This window comes from Xyrauchen texanus, chromosome 26, assembly GCF_025860055.1.
Source record: "Xyrauchen texanus isolate HMW12.3.18 chromosome 26, RBS_HiC_50CHRs, whole genome shotgun sequence".
NCBI lineage: Eukaryota > Metazoa > Chordata > Actinopteri > Cypriniformes > Catostomidae > Xyrauchen > Xyrauchen texanus.
Genome location: NC_068301.1, coordinates 22888030 through 22910414, shown reverse-complemented (window position 1 = coordinate 22910414; position 22385 = coordinate 22888030). Strand labels below are relative to the sequence as shown.

General features: G+C 38.0%; 1 protein-coding gene across 1 annotated transcript in view; it reads left to right on the top strand.

Moving 5' to 3' along the window:
* Positions 1-1640: 1640 nt before the first annotated feature.
* LOC127619982 (angiopoietin-2-like) overlaps positions 1641-22385 on the top strand; it is a 36788-nt gene continuing 16043 nt past the window's right edge. The window contains exons 1-5 of the mRNA XM_052093026.1: positions 1641-2367; positions 16474-16620; positions 18538-18659; positions 20315-20547; positions 21850-21974. Coding sequence (XP_051948986.1) covers positions 2086-2367; positions 16474-16620; positions 18538-18659; positions 20315-20547; positions 21850-21974 — 909 coding nt within the window. The 5' untranslated portion in view covers positions 1641-2085. The remainder of the gene's footprint in view (positions 2368-16473; positions 16621-18537; positions 18660-20314; positions 20548-21849; positions 21975-22385) is intronic.

The following is a 22385-nucleotide window of genomic DNA, read 5'->3' as shown; positions in this document are numbered from 1 at the left end:
CAGGATATTTTTTAATATAACTCTGATTGTGTTTGGCTGAAAGAAGAAAGACATACACACCTAGGATGGCTTGAGGGTGAGTAAATTATGGGATCATTTTCATTTTTGGGTGAACTAACCCTTTAATTGTATTCAGCCATACAAAAAGTGCAAATTACTTCACTTTCATTAATCCCATCTGAATTTAATTTATAAATAAATTTAGCCTTCAGTTCGGACCAGTCTTTATAGGATTTGTAATGATTTTTAAATTTCTAAATTGTACGTACGTGAGGGTTTCTTCAACCTGGCACATTTTAGCGCTGTGAACTTTTAGAAAGTAAAGTCCTATTCAAATTTTTGTCATGCTCTCACTATTTATTTAAATTTTTTATTGATCTTTTATCAATGTCCAAAAGTGCAAATACATGCATCACTGGAAATGTACACAATTTTTTCTGAAAGTCATGTAAATTCCCACCACAATATTATTTACACCACCATCTCAAATAACATAACAAAATAGCCAACAACTTTGTCTTACTAAAGATAACTTAATAGCGAACATTTTCTGTATCATATATACACAAAATTAAATATTTTTGTTAACACTTTTTGAATAATTTGGCAAAACTGCAGCCTGATTGGAAATGAAGCACAATAAAAATATTCTGCTCATAAGCAGTGTTGTGTGTCATCCAGTTACAAAGTAATCAGTTACTTTAGTCTAATTACTTAGTAGTAAAAAAGTAAATTAAAGGGTTATGCTTATTTCTAATATATTATTAATGTAGTTTAAATGAATTATGGCCCCATGACAGGTCATTGTTTGTGAAGGAGAAATGTGAAGTGCAGAGTGTGACTTGATTATTTTGAATTTGCTGAGCGGAAAAGTGTTTTAGTTTGAAGTAGTAATGTGATTACAATTAAATAATTAGTAAAGTAATCTGATTATAATTTTAGAGAAATAATGATAATTATATAATTAATAATGATTTGTAGTGGATTGCTATTTTTAAGTAACTTACCCAGAACTGCTCATAAGTGATATTTACCTTGATTGTTTTGTCTGTTTTCTTCAAACATCACTTACATTTGAAATGACCTCAACCATGGGACATTAAAAATGTTATCAAATTAATATACATTTTTTTTTAAATCTATCCACATATACAATAATATGCAATTTATAAAAATATCACCCATTTATGAATAACTATGAATATGAATTAGATCACCTTCCATGTCAGCCATCTTCCATTTAATGTCTAGGATTGCAAGTGTGGACTCGTATATCATTGCTGCAATTGCGGCCTGCTGTGAGGGAGAGATTGCAGGGGGTAGAATGAAGAGAGAGAGGAAAGACCACGAGAGAAGGAGGGGGCTAATGAAAAGAGAATGTTCTCTGTTTTTTTTTTTGCATCTTCCACCTCAAACTCCTGTGAGAGGGAAGGGGGAAGAAAAAGTCAGAATTAAAGAGAGAGCAAGCAAAAGAGAATGAGAGATAGAGAGAGAGAGAGAGAGAGAGAGAGAGAGAGAGAGAGAGAGAGGGAATGAAGGAGGGGGTGAGTGATTTTGTGTCAAAATAAGGGATGTTAGACTCAGTCCTTAAAAAGCTTTGGCACTGGGTCCAGTGGTCCCTAAACTCAAGGCTTCAAACCTTGGACAGTCAGTTGAGTGAATCAGAACAGAATAGACAAGAATAGAGTAGGAAACTGAAAATAATTCACAGGGTAAATAAACAGAGAAGGTACTTTCAGCATGTTTCTCATTCTGAGCTGTCCTGAACATAGAGTGAGCATGGTCTAGGAAACAATCTCCCTTCTCCAGGCTGTCATCTGGATAGTGTTGCTTTTAAATTCACTGAATTTATTTGGCAAACAGTGCTGCAAGTGTACTGTTGTAAAAAAAGATCTCCCTGGAGCGACCCTTCAAGCTAAGAAAAACTAAAAGAAGAAGCTGAGGAGCAGAACTGTAACTAACTTTACAAAAGTCTGGACAAGTTGTAATCCCATTGAAGCTCTCTCATCCAACCTGCTTCCATAGGAGTGCCTACACCATTTCATCCTTGAATTATATCTTCTCCTACCATCAACCTTTCCTGGAATGGTCCGGCTGTTGTTTCTGTGGTACCTGGCAGTGGCAGAAGTCATGGTGATTGGCTCGGAAAGAAGGCAGCACCAGGTGCAGCATGGCCCCTGCAGCTACACTTTTATCCTGCCAGAGGTGGAGCAGTGTCGGCCTGTTGGGGACTTCCAGGAGACCAACTTCCTCCTACGGGACTCACCCTTGCCACCTGAGTCTTCACAAGCTGAACCCACCTGGCAGGAAAGGAAGTTAGAGAGTCTAGAGAGTGCCACAGAGAACAACACACAGTGGCTACAGAAGGTAATGACATCATTGTCTCATGACTACAACAACTGGAGCGAGATGGCGAAATCATAATCAAAGGTACGACTTTTAGTCCAATAGAGACCAACTAATCAACCATCAGGGTTACACTTTCTATGATGCCCATATTTATAATGCATCCGTAAAGTGTCATATGCTGTAAATTCTCATAAATAATTGTAACCACAATTAAAATAGATTATAATACTCACCTATTCATAGTTATAGATCCTTAGAATAAAATACATTATAACATGACCAACATAACATTTTATCTGTAGAAAATACAATGTATAATATCTATTTGCAGTGTATATATATATATATATATATATATATATATATATATATATATATATATATATATATAGGACTGCTTTAAGTAAAGTGACAAAAGCAATGTTTTCTTATTAACATCAATCCAAAATTTGGTTTCTTGGTTATAAGATATTACAAGTCATTAAATATGTTTTGACCTTGTAGCTTTAAAAAAAAATTCTTCCTGGCTCAAAATTTACAACAAGAAAGTGTGTTTTTTTTTTGTATTCTGTTCATTTGGCTATAACTTCCATTACATAAGATTGACTTGTAATATATTGTATATTACAAGGTAATATTATGACTATTTAAGACATTGCTTTTGTAATTCTACTTAAAGCAGGTCAAGACCACTTATAATGGTATATGATCCATGCCAAACTGTTTACACTATGCTGCTTTTGTAGACAGCACTTTTATGATACCTAATATATACTGTATGTTACATTACAGTACAAATTTTTAGTATAAAATTGGATGTCTATTGTTTATAATGCATTATACTCTTTTAGGTATAAGTATGAATAAGTAAAATATTATAATGTATTTTAACGGTAGTTACATTTATTTATGACAAGTTATAACATATAATAAAACAAATTATGAGACATTATGACTGCATTATAATGACTTTGCAATGCATTACAAATATGGGCTTCATAGAAAGAGTAACTTTTTATTTAAAACTTTATTTTAAGGAAGGAAACATCTTTGAACAAAACTGGTAATTCATTCCATATTTACTTTTTACAATGCATATAACAAATTATGATATTTGCCAATAACCTGTAACATGATTTCCTTGTCTCCAAACCCAGATGTTTTATTTTTTCTGTGGTAAATTGGTTTTCCTATTAAAATAATGGTTATGTTTAGGATTGGGTTTAAAATAAAATTGTTTATTGGTTTGTTTATTTTTCTCTATTCGAGTAAAAGTCCTCCATTTTCCTACGATTTTGCCATCTCATACTAATTATTATGAATTGTCATGAAAATGGGTTGGTTATGACTTAATGACATCCAACTAAATGTTATTTAATGTGTTTGTCTCTCTCATCCTTTCTGAAAAGACAAGCTAAGTCCATTTAGTTTATGCTGATTAGTGCTTGTTTGATTGTGGCCTTTTTGTTGGGACAAGTATAGCCATATTTCTCAACAAAACAAAACACGACATATGCTGGTGAGCAGGTATTTTTAGTTTATGTACATTATTTATGTGTCCCAGTGCAGATACACTACAATTTGTGACTCACAAGGGTACTGAAATTAAAAAAAGGAAAAGTCTCTTCCTCTAATAACATGCTAAATCTTGAACATGATTATGCAAGATTTCCTGGATGCACAGATCATTTAAGTCTGTCTGACAGTTTTGCCAGTACCTAAAAGTGTGTTTTAAGATCACTGAGAAGCCATGATTCCCATGTGCATGTAAAACCTGATGGAAAAGACAAGGATTTAGGCTCCATTTAGGGCTAAATTCATGTCTATCTATCATCTTTAAGTGCAAAAGCTTTCTCATAAAAACAGAAGAATTGATTTTGTTTGTGACAAAGATAATTCAGAGTTATCTTTGCAACTTGCTGCTTGACAGTGATATTGCTCTTTTAAAAGAGACCAACAGTTAAACCCTTCAAATTATTGTGTGGATCAGTGAGAACATTTTGTTTTTGCAGTGAAGGTCATTTTTGAAGTCTGATAACATTCTGGCACCACCATTTCCTAATTCAACTGAATTGAGTATGTTTATCTATGTGCCACTGTTTTCAATGAGAAGGTCATTACTCATCAAATCACTATGTGCAGTTAGGTTCTCTGGACAGCAATAACAAAAAACTCTCATCAGATTTTCACATAAAGTAATTCTCAACTTGTGGGCTCCAGATCTGTTTTGATAAAGAACATAGACAGTAGGGATAAAACAATGCTAAATGCATGTATACAATAAAAAATAACCATATAATCATACATCATTAGGATAGTTTAGTATTATAAACTTTTAAAAGAGAGAAGACATCACTTCCCCAGTCTTTTGTTATTGACATCAAAGATAAATCTCTTTTTTTTGGGGGCACAAATTAATTTGTCACTTATAGGTAATATGGCTAATTCTAATACAATATTGGGTGGTAAATCAACCTTTTTCAATTTTTGGGCCCAACGGGTTTAAGGGATAGTTAATCCCACAATAAATAAACACTTTACATTTTATTAAGAATATATTAAAATATGTATTCAATTGGAATTGGTACAACATGAGAGTTCATAAATCTACATACATTTTTGTTGACATCTTGTACAAACATTTGTGCTACTGTGTTGGGTGGCCGCTTGATGTCCAATGTAAAATGTGAATCTTGATGCATAACCAGTTGAGAACTCATTCTTTGCTGAGTACCACATGGCTCTTTTCAGGCCTCTGTGTTACATGTCTCAAGGTATTCCAGCCAGGGTTTCTCACCCAGACTATAGGCTCTCTGGGAAGTCTGTCTCCTTATTGATGCCTCTCCTTAGGTCTGTCCATATACATGGAGATGGAGGAGGCATAGTGCTGTGTGTGCACCAGAAATCCTTGTGGGCTCACTTTACATTTTACAGTCCATATATCTGGCACAAGATCCACACAATCTGGACAGTAGAATGTATAGAAAAATCAAAACCGACTACTATGTCAAACCATTAAAAAGCAGCCCAGACCGAGCGTCTTGACATGACTATATGCACTCTTTCACCAGCAGGCCAAATGTTGTATAAATTATTATCCCACTCCCTCGCTGGTCGTTGAGTTCAATGCACATTAGGAGCAACAGCTTCCTGAGCATTGAAGAGTGTTGACCTCTAGCCTGCTGCTGAGTGGATTGTACTGGGTTTTCAGCACCTTAGAGGATCTGCTTTAAATATGCATTAGTAGACTGTCTGGACAGAGGCCACACATGAGACGTCTATTCGTATCACACACACACCATACTCTCATATGATTATCTGACCCCCATGGTCTCCCAGAGCCCCCCAAAAGAAAACACAAGCTAGTCCTGCGTGTTCATCAATGAAATTGCAATGAGAGGGGAAGAGCATCCAAAATGACATTTGTGCTACAGATTACAGGGACATTCCAGTACATTTTGAAGGGGATATTTTTGTTTAGCATCCAGGACTCCTTTGAATCACTTTTAATCATGTGGGTGGTCAATAATGGAAGATGTTTATGCTGTTTTAAGCTAAATGAATAGGAAATTTTGTGTAAATCCTAGTATCTTCTACAATTGTATTGTCCTACGAAAAAAAAATGCAGTAATTATGCCAACACTAAAACATGGTTTCAAAGTTACTTGCTTTTAGTGTGCATTACTGTGGTTTTCACACTCCATTTCCTCTGAATCTGATATAGTTATGCAAACCTGTCAGTCATGGGACAGATTACAGACTTAGAGCACAATTTTGGTCATAGCTCATTTTGGAAAGTGTTGTTACTGCATTTTGCCTTTGCGCAGTGTAGGTCTCCTACATTTGCCGACCATGCTCTGTTTCTCTGTCATCTCTCCTGGACTTTTATGAATCATATTATACTAATACTTCAGCACAGAAGTCCCCTTAGATCCCCTAAGCAAGTTTGTTCAATTAGTTGCCTTAGATTTACAATCACAACCAGATGGCAACCTGTTAATTGATTATATGAGAATGAAATGCGATTCATACTAGGGCATAAAACTAATAAGCTGATTATTAAGATAGCATTCTGAAGAGAGAGAGAGAGAGAAAATATGACAAATAATATCATGTTTTATGTTTGTTTCACAGTGCTGCAGTTTGCAGGAAGCCCACACACTACGTTACAGAACAATTCACAGGCCACTTACACATTTGTTTTCATAAGATTATTACACAAGATTATAGGTGTGTTCGACTTGAACTATGCCTCTCCTTATCGATCATCAAGACTTGATGGTTGCCACGGAGGAGGAGCTAAAAATAGAGCCATCAAGCCAGACACTTTGTGTTTCCCGTCGTGTTGTTTAACCTATAGTACATCATTCACAGAAGATTGTGCAATGTTTTTTTTTTTATTGCAGACAAAGTGGATATTCAGGGTCCGAAATGAACACCTGTCAAGCACCAAATGGAGGTTAATTTTCCATTTGGCTGGAGAATTTTGCGGTGTCATATCCCAGCCACTCTGGCAGATGCTTTGTCAGTTTGTGTCAGCTTGTAAAATAATGTAACATGTTCCAGTTTTGTCATCAATGTTCTCTGTAGGTCTTCAGTCAGTAAGGTTGCAGGTCTTTACATGAAACGGCTCTCATTAGCTTTTCCCGCTATTCAGCGAAAGTCTTATTTAGCAGCTCATGACGTACTCATGATCGTAAAAATGCTCTGATACCATCTGACGTACGATCGTCATTCTGTACAAATTAAAATCATCTTATCTCATTGTGTGATTACTAAACCACAAAGACCGAGATTTAATGAGATATATAGAGTATATATACACTGATCAATCACAACATTAAAACCACCAGCCTAATATTGTGTAGGTCCCCCTCGTGCTGCCAAAACAGCGCCAACCCGCATCTCAGAATAGCATTCTGATATTATATTATTCTCACTGCAAGTTACTGTAGACTTTGTCAGTTCAAACCAGTCTGGCCATTCTCTGTTGACCTCTCTCATCAACAAGACATTTCCATTCACAGAACTGCTGCTCACTGGATACTTTTTGTTTTTTGGCACCATTCTGAGTAAATTCTAGAGACTGTTGTGTGTAAAAATCCCTAAATTACAGAAATACTCAAACCAGCCCTTCTGGCACCAACAATCATCCATGCGATAATCTAATATATAATATATAATCTGATAACCCAATCAGCCAATCGTATGGCAGCAGTGCATAAAATCATACAGATATGGGTCAGGAGGTTCAGTTAATGCTCATATCAACCATCAGAAAGGAGAAAAATGGGATCTCAGTGATTTGGACCATGGCATGATTGTTGGTGCCAGAAGGGCTGGTTTGAGTATTTCTGTAACTGCTAATCTCCTAGGAATTTCACACACAACATTCTCTAGAACAGTTAAGCAATATCTGCCACATATGATGCTCTGTTATGCAGCTCTTTATTCAACACATTCTCACCCCGACTCGTCACATACGGACGCTCCGGGCGGTTTTGTCGCTTATTGACGCGCCGGGTATACCTTTGGCGTCGTTTTTCAACGCGCGGGGTAGTCCGATAGACTTCTATGTATCTCTGAACCGGAGCGTTGTGGCGTTGAAATTTCACGTCTTGGGTAAAAGCTCACGCCGTGAACGGGTCGAGAGTCGAGACCGCAATAAATAAAAATAAAAAGGAATAGGCTACAATGGCCCTCCAACTGTTTTTTGATGTTTCAAAACCCGGACGCGTCGTGAAATGACGCCATTCTACGTATCTCTGAACCGGAGCGTTGTAGCGTTGAAATTTCACGTCTAGGGTAAGCTCACGCCGCGAACGGGTCGACAGTCGAGACCGCAATAAATAAAAATAAAAAGGAATAGGCTACAATGGCCCTCCAACTGGTTTTTATACGTTGCAAAACCGGACGCGTCGTAAAATGACGCCAAAGGTACACCCGGCGCAACGATAAGCGACGCCAAGGGGTCCTGCCCGAGCGTCCGTATGTGACGAGTTGGGGTGTGAGAATGTGTTGCTTTATTTGACATAAATAACTCCAAAGTTGTATTTTGGATTGTGCTGTGAGGTTCCGAATGCAATTATTGAAAATTAATTGTTCTATTTTCATTTGATTAAAGTTTAATTATATAATTTTTTTAGACACAATTTTGATGATAACATTGAAATAAACTGTTGATATGGATTTCAGAAGAAAAACAAAAACAGGTATCAGTATCGGCAAGTATTGGTACTATTTTATACATGCTTACAGTATTTTTGATTTGTCTCTCGTGTCTGTAAAATCAACGTTTTTGTATATTTATATAAAACATTTGAAAAATATGACCGGTAAGAAACCTGACTGGCATCAACCATCCACCTTGGCTGCTGGGATAAAAGTTTCATTTTGGGCCCTGGACAGATGTTTGAATTTGGTATATAAAAAACAAAAAAATTATTCATTTGAAAGTTATTGTGGTGGTGTCGCCATCTAAAGTCAGATCAAATTTCGAACTGGCATGCACTTCAAGTCCGGCATGATCGGCTTACACCTTCTCAAGTCAAGTCAAGTGGTTTTCAATGTCGTTCAACCATATACAGTTAGTACAGTACACAGTGAAACGAGACAACATTCCTCCAGGACCATGGTGCTACATAAAACAACATAGGACAAACACAGAACCACATGAGACTACACAGACTAAATAACATACCTATATAAAGTACACATGCAAACGTGTGCAAAAAGTACGGGACAGTACCATAAATTACTAAAAATTAACAGGACAATAGGCACAGGAGCCGACCAGTACACAGTAGTGCAAAAAGATGACAGTTTCTAAAAATGCCAAATGTAAACATAACATACTATGAAATATTGTTTTATGGACATAGCAGTTATTGAGGTAGCAGCCAGGTAAAAAGTGACAATAATTAAAGTGCAACTCAGGACACGTTTGTGTGTGTGTCAGTCCAGTCTCTGAGTATTTAGGAGTCTGGAGTCTTGGGGGAAGAAGCTGTTACACAGTCTGGTTGTGAGGGCCCGAATGCTACGGTACCTCTTGCCAGATGGCAGGAGGGTGAAGAGTTTGTGTGAGGGTGTGTGGTGTCATCCACAATGCTGGTTGCTTTGCGGATGCAGTGTTTTTTGTAAATATCTTTGATGGAGGGAAGAGAGACATGATGCAGCTGCTCAGGATGCTCTCAGTAGTCCCTCTGTAGAATGCAGTGAGGATGGGGGTGGGAGATGTGCTTTCCTCAGCCTTCGAAGAAAGTAGAGACGCTGCTGGGCTTTCATGGAAATAGAGCTGGTGTTGATGGACCAGGTAAGGTTCTCCGCCAGGTGAACACCAAGGAATTTGGTGCTTTTGACGATCTCCACAGAGGAGCCGCCGATGTTCAGTGGAGAGCAGTCACTCTGTGCTCTCCTAAAGTCAACAAACATCTCTTTTGTTTTGTCCACATTCATAGGCAGGTTGTTAGCTCTACACCAGTCCATTAACTCCTCTCTGTATGCTGACTCGTCGTTCTTGCTGATGAGACCCACCACGGTCATGTCATCTGCGAACTTAATGATGTGGTTCGAGCTGTGGATTGCTGGACAGTCGTGAGTCAGTAGAGTGAACAGCAGTGGACTGAGCACACAGCCCTGGGGGGCCCCAGTGCTCAGTGTGGTGGTGGTGGAGATGCTGTTCCCGATCCGGTCTGACAGATCTCCCAGTCAGGAAGTCAAGGATCCAGTTGCAGAGGGAGGTGTCCAGGCCCAGCAGGTTCATCTTTCCAATCAGGTGCTGAGGAATGATTGTGCTGAATGCTGAGCTGAAGTCTATGAACAGCATTCAAACACATGTGTCCTTTTTATCTAGGTGGGTGAGGGCCAGATGGAGGGTGGTGGCGATGGCGTCGTCTGTTGAACGGTTGGGACGATACGCAAACTGCAGTGGGTCTAGTAAGGGGGGAAGCTGGGTCTTAATGTGCCTCATGACGAGTCTCTCGAAGCACTTCATGATGATGGGTGTGAGTGCAACGGGACGGTAGTCATTGAGGCAGGACACTGAAGAGTTCTTTGGCATGGGGACGATGTGGTGGCCTTGAAGCACATTGGAACGATGGCGCTGCTCAGAGAGATGTTGAAGATGTCGGTAAGAACATCTGCCAGCTGGTCTGCACATCCTCTGAGCACTCTTCCAGGAATGTTGTCTGGTCCAGCAGCCTTCCGTGGGTTGACTCTACGTAGAGTTTTCCTCACATCAACCGTGGTAAGACAGAGCACCTGGTCGTTGGGAGGAGGGGTGGTCTTCCACGCCACCACGTCGTTCTGCACTTCAAACCAAGCGTAGAAGTCGTTCAGCGCATCTGGAAGGGAGGCATCTTTGTCACAGGCAACTGATGTTGTCCTGTAGTTGGTGATGACCTGGATGCCCTGTCACATGCGCTGTGTGTCACCGCTGTCCTGGAAGTGACTATGGATTCTCTGGGCATGTGCATGCTTTGCCTCTCTGATGGCCAGGGACAGTTTGGCCCTCGCTGTTCTTAGGGCATCCTTGTCGCCTGCTCTGAAGGCAGAGTCTCTGGTCCTCAGCAACGCACACACCTCCGCAGTCATCCATGGCTTCTGGTTGGAGCGTGTGGTGATGGTCTTGGAGAAGGTGAGATCATCAATGCACTTGCTGATGTGGCTGGTCCCTGATGCTGTGTATTCCTCCAAGTTGGTAGAGTCACCATATGTTGCAGCCTCCCTGAACATGTGCCAGTCAGTACATTCAAAACAGTCCTGAAGAGCAGAGATGTCTCCTGCTGGACAGATGGCGGCGCTGTAGCATGCAGCGGCCACTCCGGATCCAAAATAGTGCTATTTTTGTCACTTAGACCGACTTTTACAGCACATGGACATCGGAGAAACCGGTTTTCATGTCTACCATCACCAGACACTGCTAAATTAGAAGATTCATGCAACAACCAAGCTGCATGATGATCTGCAGGAGAAGCCATGCAAACTCAGCTTGCTGTGGAGTCCTGATGCCGGTGCTAGGCTAAAAACAAAACCTAGCTGGCCGTGGATAATAAACTGGACTACATCTGACTCCAGCAGACAATGCAGCGTGAGCTTAGAGACTGCTGCGTCTTTGTTTTCATGGAAACGTGGCTCAGTGACAAAGTTCCGGACGCCGCCATTCAGCTAGATGGGCTCGCCTAAATTTGTGCTGACAGAAATGCAGCTCTGTGCGGTAAGACTTGCGGTGGTGGCTTGTGGGTTTACATCAACAAGGAATGGTACAATAACTATATGCTAGACTGTAGTTACTGCTCATCGCTGGTGGAGCTTGTGACTGTTAGATGCAGACGTTTTTATTTACCATGGGAATTCACCACTGTTATTATAACCGGAGTTTACATTCCCTCCAGCGCTAATGCTAAGGAAGCGCTCGGTGAACTGTATGGGGCTATTAGTGAACTGCAGAACGCTCACCCTGATGGACTGTTTATTGTCGCCGTAGATTTCAACCATGCGAATCTCAAGACAGTGCTCCCTAAATTCCATCATTATGTTGACTTTGCAACGAGAGGGGCGAACGGGCTTGATCTTGTTTACACAAATATCCCAGGCGCGTACCGGTCGGAGCCCCGCCCCCACCTCGGCTACTCAGACCACATCTCTGTTATGCTAATTCCAGCAAACAGACCACTACCGTGCTGCCATCTTAGATCAAAATCACATTGTGTAATGTGCACCTGACATGATTAATGTGCATCATGTCACGAGATTGAAATTTCATGTCATATCACATGGTCATGACAAATTAAAATCGATAAAATACAACATACTACTGCCACCAATAAAATCAAAGTTTCCAAATCATATCACTCAGAAATGAGAAAAACACAATAAATTGAGCATTATACCATAGAATCTGCTATTCAATATGACATACTGTATTAAGAGACAATGAATGCGCTGAGTCAAAATCACTTTAAGTCAAGTCAGTTCACTAAATGTTCATAAAGCTTCTTGGCAGCTTTAGTCTGTCCTTCTATTAGATACAAGCGGGATACATGTACAGCTCCTGACTTAAAATGTGAAAAGAACAAAATCTCCAAAACTCTTTGTGCCGTATTTCAACTCTGCAATCAAATCTGACAACAATCATAAATTGTGCTTCATCAGCTCAGATCATTAAAAAAAATAAAAAACCTTTAGGCTGCATTGGACAATGGACAAGTGCATTTTTAAGTACACTAACAGGCAATACTCTATGTATTCCTACACCCACCAAATTCAGCATCACAATTTCTCCCATACATACCAGTGATCTTTCCAAGTTCTTTTTCTGATAGAGTACAACATATCAAAAATTTTTATTAGGAATTGATATCCAATCTGTGAAATATTTGCAGTAACAAATACAAAAAATATATATAAATAAATAAATAAATAAAGCCCTCCATCCCAGCTCCACTTGCCCAGATCTGCTACAGAAGGATTGTATTTATGTCTATTTGTGCAGCATGCTTGAATGAGCATGTCTTCAATCATGTCCACATACTTAACTCAGTATATCTGTGTATCAGTTTTTGCTCTACAGCAGCAGCAGCAGCAGCAGCAGTGTAGCAGAGTCTGTTATGACCAATATCCTATCAACATGGCATACCCACATTAATATGCTAAATCTTTCAGAGAGTTCACATGACTAAACTGCATAAAATTGTACACACAGAAACTCATATATTCAACTCAAAGAAAGCGAGAATGTTTGGGTTGCTCCTGCAAGCATTTTGATTGTATACAGTCATAATAATAAATCCATGTTGTTTCACAATATATTAGCCTTTTTCTTGTTTCATAGCATTGGCACAACAAACCAAAAAAAGTCAACATTTGTTCTGGCTCAAGTTTTAGATGTGAAAAAAAAAATCACCTCTATATCAGACAGGAACATATCTTTATGTGGATGGTACATGGTGAGTACCCAGAAAATTTTAGTTTTTTGGCTACTCAATCCCTTTTTAAAACTGTGTTCTAATCCAGAATAATATCTTCAGACAAATCTCAGCTCTTGTTTCTGCTTGCTTATGCAGCCCCTTCTCCACCAGTTTAAATCGGCCAAGATACACTGACATACCCTCTAAAAAAGAGAGTGAGAGACAGAAATACGAAGAGAGAAAGAAACACATAGAAAGAAAGAAGGGTGGGTTTTAGGAAGTTGAGGATCACTCAAATTTAATTCTTGTTCTGTTCAAGCTGTCTTGCGGGTGATCGCCTTAGCAAAATATTCACATGTAATGTTTTGAACATTTGGATAGACTTAAGTCTTATTATACAGAACTATCAACACATTGAGAGCATCTTAAACATAAAACCGTTTACTTCTGTATAACTTAAGTGACCTAATTTTTTTTTTACAAATCCTCTGAGATCTTGTCCAGACTAAAATTCCTGGAACATTTGCAAGGACAAAGCTTTCAGTGAGTGAGTTCAATACTCCAGATACCACTTGGGGAGAGAACACAGGTGTTTCAGTCTTTCTTGGTATAGGTCTTCATTCCCTCCTTGTAAATAATGAAAGTAAAGTCATTTTCACTACATGTATGGCTGAATTTGTTCTCATCAAACCTCAACAAGAGTAGAATATAAGTGAAACACCATTGATGTTGTCATGTAACATTTATGGGTGTTTTTCTAACTAATTTTTATGTTTGTGTGTGTGTCACAATTGGTCTGACCAGTCTTTAGAAATCACAGAGAAGAGAAGAATATAAAATTAGGTAAATGTGTTAACTGTATTTTTTGGCATTAAATGTGATGCTGTTAACAGTTAATTAATCCAATTTATTAATAATGCAATAAATTTAAATCCATTATTGTAATGTTTTGCCCTTTTTAATTGCAAGTCTTTTTTTTTTTCCAGAATATGGAATATTACAAAAAGACTTGATCACTTTTTAATAGTGTTTCATTTTGTATGGCTGGTTATTAAACTCAATTAAAAGACTTTGAATGTTCAGTATTGAATGCTGCTAAATAGCAAGATTAAAAGTGGTTTAATCAAAGCCACATTAGTTTGCCGAAAACTCACTCACTTATAGACTGGCAAAAATTAATTGTGGAAAAATGAAATAAAGTACTGGGACATGCACAGCATTACACAATACAGTGGAGATGTGTCTGGATTTATCTTCCATTTGTCATTGTTTAAAAAGGTCACCTCAATATGAAATCTGTTTATTATTCTCAGACGCCTGGTGCATCGATTTTATAGTTCACATTAATGGCAATGATCTTTATTTATTTATTTTTGCCTGTCTTCATATCACAGCCTATGATGAATTATGAACAAATCATGGTTTACCAGAGTGCACTCATGCCGTTTTTTCAGCATGTTGGTAGCCATGGCTGAAAGATGGCATGTATTGGGCATATGATATGAAGCACACTATGTGTCACAGTCTCTGTGTGCTGACATAATTTGGCTGCATTCAGTGGCACTGTAGATGGATGAGGGGATGTTTGGATTGCCTCATTAGGATTGTACAATGAGCACTGAAGACAGTTTGTCCACAGAGAGTCAAGTATTGCAGTTTGATTGATTGTTCATGCAATGTTTTAATGTTGAACTCCAACCATAAATTGTAAATGCTTTATTGTTGAGCTATTTCAAGTTGTTGGCAAACTTCTCATACACTGATATTATATAAAATTGAAGATTACGTAATATTGTTACTAAGATGATGAATGGGATGCAAAAATAATCCTCCTTTTAGCTTTCTTTGAGAAAAATATAAAAAAAAATTTGTTGGCTGTATATGTTCCTTTGCTCAATTCATTAAGGCTGTTTTGATTCTGGAGGTCTGATACCTCCTTAGGATGAATCGCTTTAGCGGTATTCCTCATTAGTACGTTTCTTTGGATAAAAGCATCTGCTAAATGAATTAATGTAAATGTAATACCTGGAGAAATCTATCCGTTAGCATTCCCATTCATATCAATGGCCGTTGTTTGCCTGGTGCAGGACTCCATCTTTGCTCATGGGCACCACAAGCTTTTTTGATCAAGTCAACTGGGTCAGAAATACCTTGTGACTAATCTGCAATCTGTGACTCTGGAACTGAAAGCTGTTTGGCTGATGCCACAACAAGAATGTGCATAGTCCCAAGCCCTTCACATGTGACTATCTGGTGCTGTGACATGAAAGGCAGCAGACACAAAATAATTTTAATATCCATACATAAATAGTCAGTTTCACACTATTAAGGGACTTCCAAAAATTTCGGGCACTGAAAAAAAACAAAACAAAAAAAAAAAAACATCTACAATTTACTGAAATATCTGCAGTAAGGAATTGATATTGGATTGATAAAAACATATTTTGTCACAATACATGACTACTTTTGAATGGCTGTCAATTAAGAAAAATGCTTGTCCAGTTGTAGTTACCAAATCTTCCAGCAGGGGCTAACTGGGCCACGCTAGCCAGCCAAACCTTGAGTGTTTCTCAATGCTAAGAATGTACAGAATGGTCTTGCATACTCTTGCGACGCTGTCTTGAAAGAACGAACTTGGAAGGAAAGGAGGACATTGAACACATCTTTTGCAAGCTTTGAAATGGTCTGCAATCTTCTGTTAACACTTGTTTCCTCCATGTGTTTATTACTTTATTAAAATGATTCCCAACAAACAAATGTATGTTGTTGGAGAACGACGACTCTCACAAGCCGTTAGTCTTTCGAGAGCTTACACCGGGAAAGATTTGAGTGAAAAACACAACAATAAATGTCCTTCGTCTTCCACCGTAGTGCCGTTATGTCTTTTAGGACTTTAAATTGGTTATTTTCCTCAAGTAACATTCTGATGCATCCATGATATTTGGTCTGATAAAGAACATATATGTGTAATTTTATGCATTCTCAGTACTTAATTCCTTGAGTATTGGAATTGAACTTCGGCAGTGTATGATGACGTTGAACAAGTCCATGAGAATGGAAGAACACATAAGAGCGCACATTGAGAAACACCCCCAATTTAGATGTGCATACTTTCATGTCTCCCAATATTGAAAGGTCTTTTGGTCTGTGGATAACAAGTGTAATAGATGGATATATTGGTGAATGTTTCCTGAAGTGTCTTCTGTCATGTTTACAGCTGGAGAACTATATTCAGGAGAACGTGCGATCAGAGATGGAACGGAGTGTCATTCACACCCAGACAGCCACCATGCTGGAGATAGGAACCAATCTTCTAAGCCAATCAGCAGAGAACACACGTAAATTGACAGATGTGGAGACACAGGTGAGGCTAATCAAATGAGTCTGACAGCATCTAGAGAAATAAATAACACCACTGTTTAGAGCTGTTCAGTCATGACATAAAATTGTAGGTGGCTAATTAAAATGGGTTTTAAGAATGATAGTTTTTGATTATGTGTAAAGTCTGTGGTTAGCATTACTTGAAGAGACTTTCCCGCTTTGTTCCACAACATACTGTAGATTACACACAGTCATACCTGAAACTGTGTTGTGCTTCAAAACGTAATCTGCTCTTACCTTAAGCAGTTGTCTAAAAAATTTGCCATTTTTCACTTGCCCACATAGGCAAGACAAGCAACAATGAAAAGTGGGATCACTTCACCTTTCATGCCATTATTTGTGCAAATAAATTTGTTATAATACACAAACTGCTCAATAATTTGTATTCGTGACTTGCATACAAATGATCTCCCAGGACCTCAATATTTACCCTGGCACAGTTCAGTGAGTGGAAAAATTAGGCCTCAGTGTATCACAATTGACACTCAAAGTAACACTTGCCATTCTAAATATTGTGTCTGTGTGTATGTGTGTGTGTGTGTGTTTTTTTTTTCTTCACTTATCTGAATTCATAATTGAGTCCAAGCATTGGCCAACAGAGGTAGGGTTAAGTGGTCATGTTAAGTAGTGTTGGAAGAGAATAAGAGCGACAGTGAAAACAACCCAACTAAAACAGACATAGTGTTTATCCTCTCAAATTAGAGTGATTATTTCACACTAATATGTTTTTGCTTTCATTGTGTCTTTTAATCTATTGTCAGCAGTTCATTGAACATCATAGTACAGCCTGAACAAATATTTTCACTGCTTTTGTCAGAGTATATGTTTGTTGTGTTAGAGTTACTTAAAAAAAACAACAACAACACGCAGTTGTCTGAAGAAACAGGAATGATGGGATAATCACCTACTCATGATCTATGGCTGTGTCTCGTTTGGAAGGCCGTGTCCTCCGAGGTCGCATTTGTCGGCCGCTAAGGTCATCGAGGCTGTCTCATTTCAGAAAAGTGAGTAGGACACTTTGAATGCAGCCTTTAAATGCGACCTACTTTCAAGGGAATTCGGAGGATGCGTGAGGTGTATCCTTCGTGGGCACACATAACCCAAAAATTCTTTGCTTCAACTGAAATGTCAAAAAAAAAAATGCCAATTTGCCCATAAATATGATGTTCAAACGCAAGTAATGTTAATTCCTAAATTTAAGTACTTCAGTAGATGGGTGCAGATTATAGAATATGTATAATTATATTAATATCTAATTAAAATAATGCATTAGAATAAAAGTACACCTGTAAAATCTATTTTCTTTTCTCTTTACATCATAATAACTGTCCTAAAATGTACCTCATACATTCCCTTCTATAGGGACTTTGCTCCCTTTTCACTCAGAGTGCTCGTGCTTGTTAAAGAGTGGCGTTCTGTCATAGCAACCATGTTACATTCTGTTTCCTTTTGTCCTAAGAAGGCCATCTCGTTAAAATGAGGCTTGTTTAAAGGAGAACACTAGGTATACTGCAGCCTTCAAAGGACGCGTCCTACCTAGCATGCAGCCTTCCAAACAAGACACCGCCTATGTGTAACTTTTCGGAGGCTTAACTGCGGCTTCCAGTATACCTGATTGATATTGATTAAAATGCATTTATTTACAACAATACTACTGCAAGCACAGTGCTTGGATAAAGTTGTAGGCAATTTTGCAAGCATTTCAACATCTGGTACTACTTTTAACTACAACACCATTCTCTTGCAAAAAACAAAAACAAAAAAAAAAACTATCCTGTACATCTACATTTAAGCTAAGATGAAAAATATTATAGTTGGACAAGAAAATTGCCATCATTCTCCCATATCTTCAAATATTCTGAAAGTAAATTCTCTTTCCGCTTGTCTGTCATGTTTGCAGGTGCTGAACCAAACCAGTCGTCTGGAGATCCAGCTGCTGGAACACTCTCTCAGTGCTCACCGGCTGGAGAAGCAGCTCTTTGAACAGACCCAGGAGGTCTCCCGCCTCAATGACAAAAACAGGTGAGCCTTCTGGGATTGTGCAGCATCTTAGTCACACCCTCATTTGCGTAAGCAGTGGTTTGCAAACAGGAGCGCAGATACTAAAAATACTTGGGATTTACATGTGGAATAAATTGCATATTTAAATGAACTATGTACAGTACTGTGAATAAGTCTTAGGCACACAAGATTTTTCACAAAAAACATTGGTCTGTACGTGGTTCTCATGGTTATTTTTATCTTCTACTTTTGTGTGTTAATAGAAAATATAGATTTTAGATTCCCAAACATTTCTTTTGCGAATAGAATAGAATAGAGGAACAGGGAGCCCTGCAGCAGAGTGCATGTACCCCCACAGATCCCCCCACTGAACATTGAGTTAGTCTGGGATTACATGAAAAGACAGAAGTAATAGAGACAGCCTAAGCACATAAAAGATCTGTGTGCGAATTATCCAAGATGCTTGAAACATCCTATCTGTTTCTGTTTCAAGAACCTTAAAAAAACTGTGTCCAGATGTAGTTTTGTTATGTTTACGGCACGTTGTACGAGGATAATTGATCAATCAAAAGTATTTATGGCATTACTTTTGAAAATATTTTCACTATACAACATTTTTCACAAGTGCCTAAAACTTTTGCACAGTCTTGTATATTTGTGGATTGTATTGTGAACTTACAAAAGCTTTGGTACATTTTGTTGCATGCATTTGTTAGAGGTTTTGACACTAATTCCTCAAGTGGAACTGTAAGTTACCATTTTTCAAAATTGTGGTGAGAGCTGATCTATGCTGAAATGGAGAGATACATAACTTAAAAGTTGAAAAGTAATTTTTCAGTTTGTCCCAGGTGTTTAACATTTCAAAAGCTGAAAATACGTACGTGTACGGTACTTAGAAAACACAGATCACCACATGCTTCACATCTGTGTTTTAATGACCTAATAATAATGTTCCAATAAACAATGATCCTGCACCATATATAGAACGGAACTCTGTTAAACTGGCTGATGAACAGAAATAAAATAAATATATTTTCATCTTCCTCTGTTTGTCTTAGGGGTAGCATAATTCTGCAATAATACATCTATCAGCTAAGCCTAGTTAAAATATCCAAGCTTTTTGTGGAAAGTTTAAACTTTTCTTCTGAAATCGGGGAAAAGTAATTTAATTACAACAGAAAAATTGTTGAACAGAATTTGAGAAAAGTTTTTAAGGCAACGTGACAAGGTATGCCCAAGAGCAGAGAACATGAAAAGGATGCATGCTGGTAGCACTCAAACAGAAAGAAATAAAGAGATTTCGGGAATTCATCATTCGACTTACTGAAAGTAACTTGTTCAGTCTGGGTGGGTGGATTGTTTTAATAAAAAACTGCAGCAAAGTCATAAGTTGGAGTCATAAAAATCAGACCTGTGGGATTTATTTTCTTTATTAGGAGTTTCTTGTTCAAATGAGTCATCTGTGTTCTCAAAGAGATGTGCAAACAATCAAGCAGTTGATTACAGACAGAGTGAAGTATAAAAGTTAGGATTTTATATGATAATTAATAAAATAAGCCAAAATGTTTGTGTCAGTATACTGTGGGCACAATTTTTGAATCAGGTGCAACTTATGTTATTTATTTTTTTACCTTTCAAACAGTAAGATTTTGAACCAGCCACTTGTTTCTCCTCAGCTACCTGGAACAGCGTTTTGCTACCATTGAGGCCAGACACAGCAGAACGCTGCAGGCCATCCAGCAGGAGAAACAGCAGCTGCTGGAGCTACTGGACAGACAGAGTCACCTGGTCAACCTGCTGGAAGGTGAACTGGCCAGCTCCACCCATAACAGCACCCTGCTCCAACGCCAGCAGGCCACACTCACAGATACAGTGCAGCAGCTACTGGCTATGGTCAATCACTGTAACGGTTAGTGCCAGTTCACATCATTTTTAGTTGCATATATGCCACTGCTTAAATTCATGGGACCCAGGACAAAACTTTATGAGAGAGATAAGTAATACGTAGGCTTTACCACTGGGACTTTGTGTGCCCACATTTGCACAAGCCTGGGACCACAGGTCTTTACTCATTCGCTGCTGCCTGCTCTGATTGATCTGCATGATTAACCATGTTATTTTTTATCACATTTTTATAAATTTTTTTACTAAATGAATGTGTTAAATTAACAGCCTTAGATTTACGATACAAACTATATAAAGTATATAATTGTAAATAAAATATAATGGTAGCATGTTGCATTACAGTGTTCATATTATTCATTTTGCATGACAGTATGACTAATTACATTGTTAATATGAACAAAGTAATTAAAAGTTTCTACAAAAAATTATTACAAATTGCATGATTACTAAATAATGACATGTTGTCATTAGACTGTACCATGAAAACAGACATAAAGTGTACAGCCTGATCTAATGATAATTACGTGACCGTGGCAAAACAAATTCAAACTGCAATTACGTGCCTTACTACATGTGTGGCTGCAGTTTCCCAGTGAAATGTCCAGCAGAGGAGCAAAAGAGAGTGAAATGGTGTCGTAATCAGACAATGTTTTTAAGGTGGACATTAGATAAGAGGTTTAATGATTACCTCCATACCCTAAAACTTTAACAGCATCCTTATCCTAAATCAACACCTTAACCTCACCTATAGTGTCCAAAAACAAAATGAGAAATAAAAAACAAATTTTCTGAAGCAACCACGTCATCTCGTGTCAATTCTGTCTCAAGTGTCAGCTTGCATGCTTGACAGGTCTCATACAGCAAAGTCCAACATTCTGTGACGTGACCTACCACAGACGCTAATCACATTGAATGAGTGTGTAAATGTAGGTGAGTTTGTAATAAAATCACTAAAACCTATAATTTTTCAAATTATGCGTTATAGTAAAAGTGTTTCGATATGAAATCATAGCAGTGTGTGAGTAATACAGCGAAAAATACGTGTTTACAAAGTCATAATCAGCCGTGTAGATTTGTGTGAAAGTGAGTAAATCACAAAGTTATTTTAGCACCTGCAGTGTTCATTTCACCAGGAAACTGCAAAGGAATGTAGAATTTAGCACGTAAAAGTCAATTTGCAAAAATGTAGTTATAATAACATTCATTCTAGGTTGAAAGTGTGACCATAAATTACACTACTTGTATTATTACTCAGCGTATTTTAAACATACCTTTCACAACCTAAAAATATTATTTGTCCTTCCAGATATTTCTGCTCCTATTGAGAAGGAGATGGTGAAGTTCAGAGATTGTGCTGAGATGTTTAAATCTGGAGTTACAGAAAGTGGGATATATGACATTCATCTTCCTAACTCCACACAAAAAACTAAGGTTAGTAGTTTGCACCATTTTCACACTGCCAATGCACACTTTTAAGATCTTTGGGATGGAATTTTATGTAAAGGTGAAGTTTGTAATTCTAATCAATGTGTAATACATTTGCCTTTCCTGGATTAAGCCATTTGCAAGGATGACCTGGATGATGTGGAGAGTGTTCATAAAACCAGTTTGAAGTCATTATTTTTGCAATTAAGTTTGATGCAACTAGTAGTGCAGAAATGACAACTTTTACCTTTAAATAAGAAAAAAATACGTTACATGCAATAAAAAAAATTATAAATAAGTTACAAAAATAAAAAACTTTTCCTGCAGACCAATTCTGGGTGCATCTAAGTGTGAATATGCAGGCCAAGAACGGATTAAGACCTGAGAGGCCCATGGGCCAGTACACCACCATCGCTA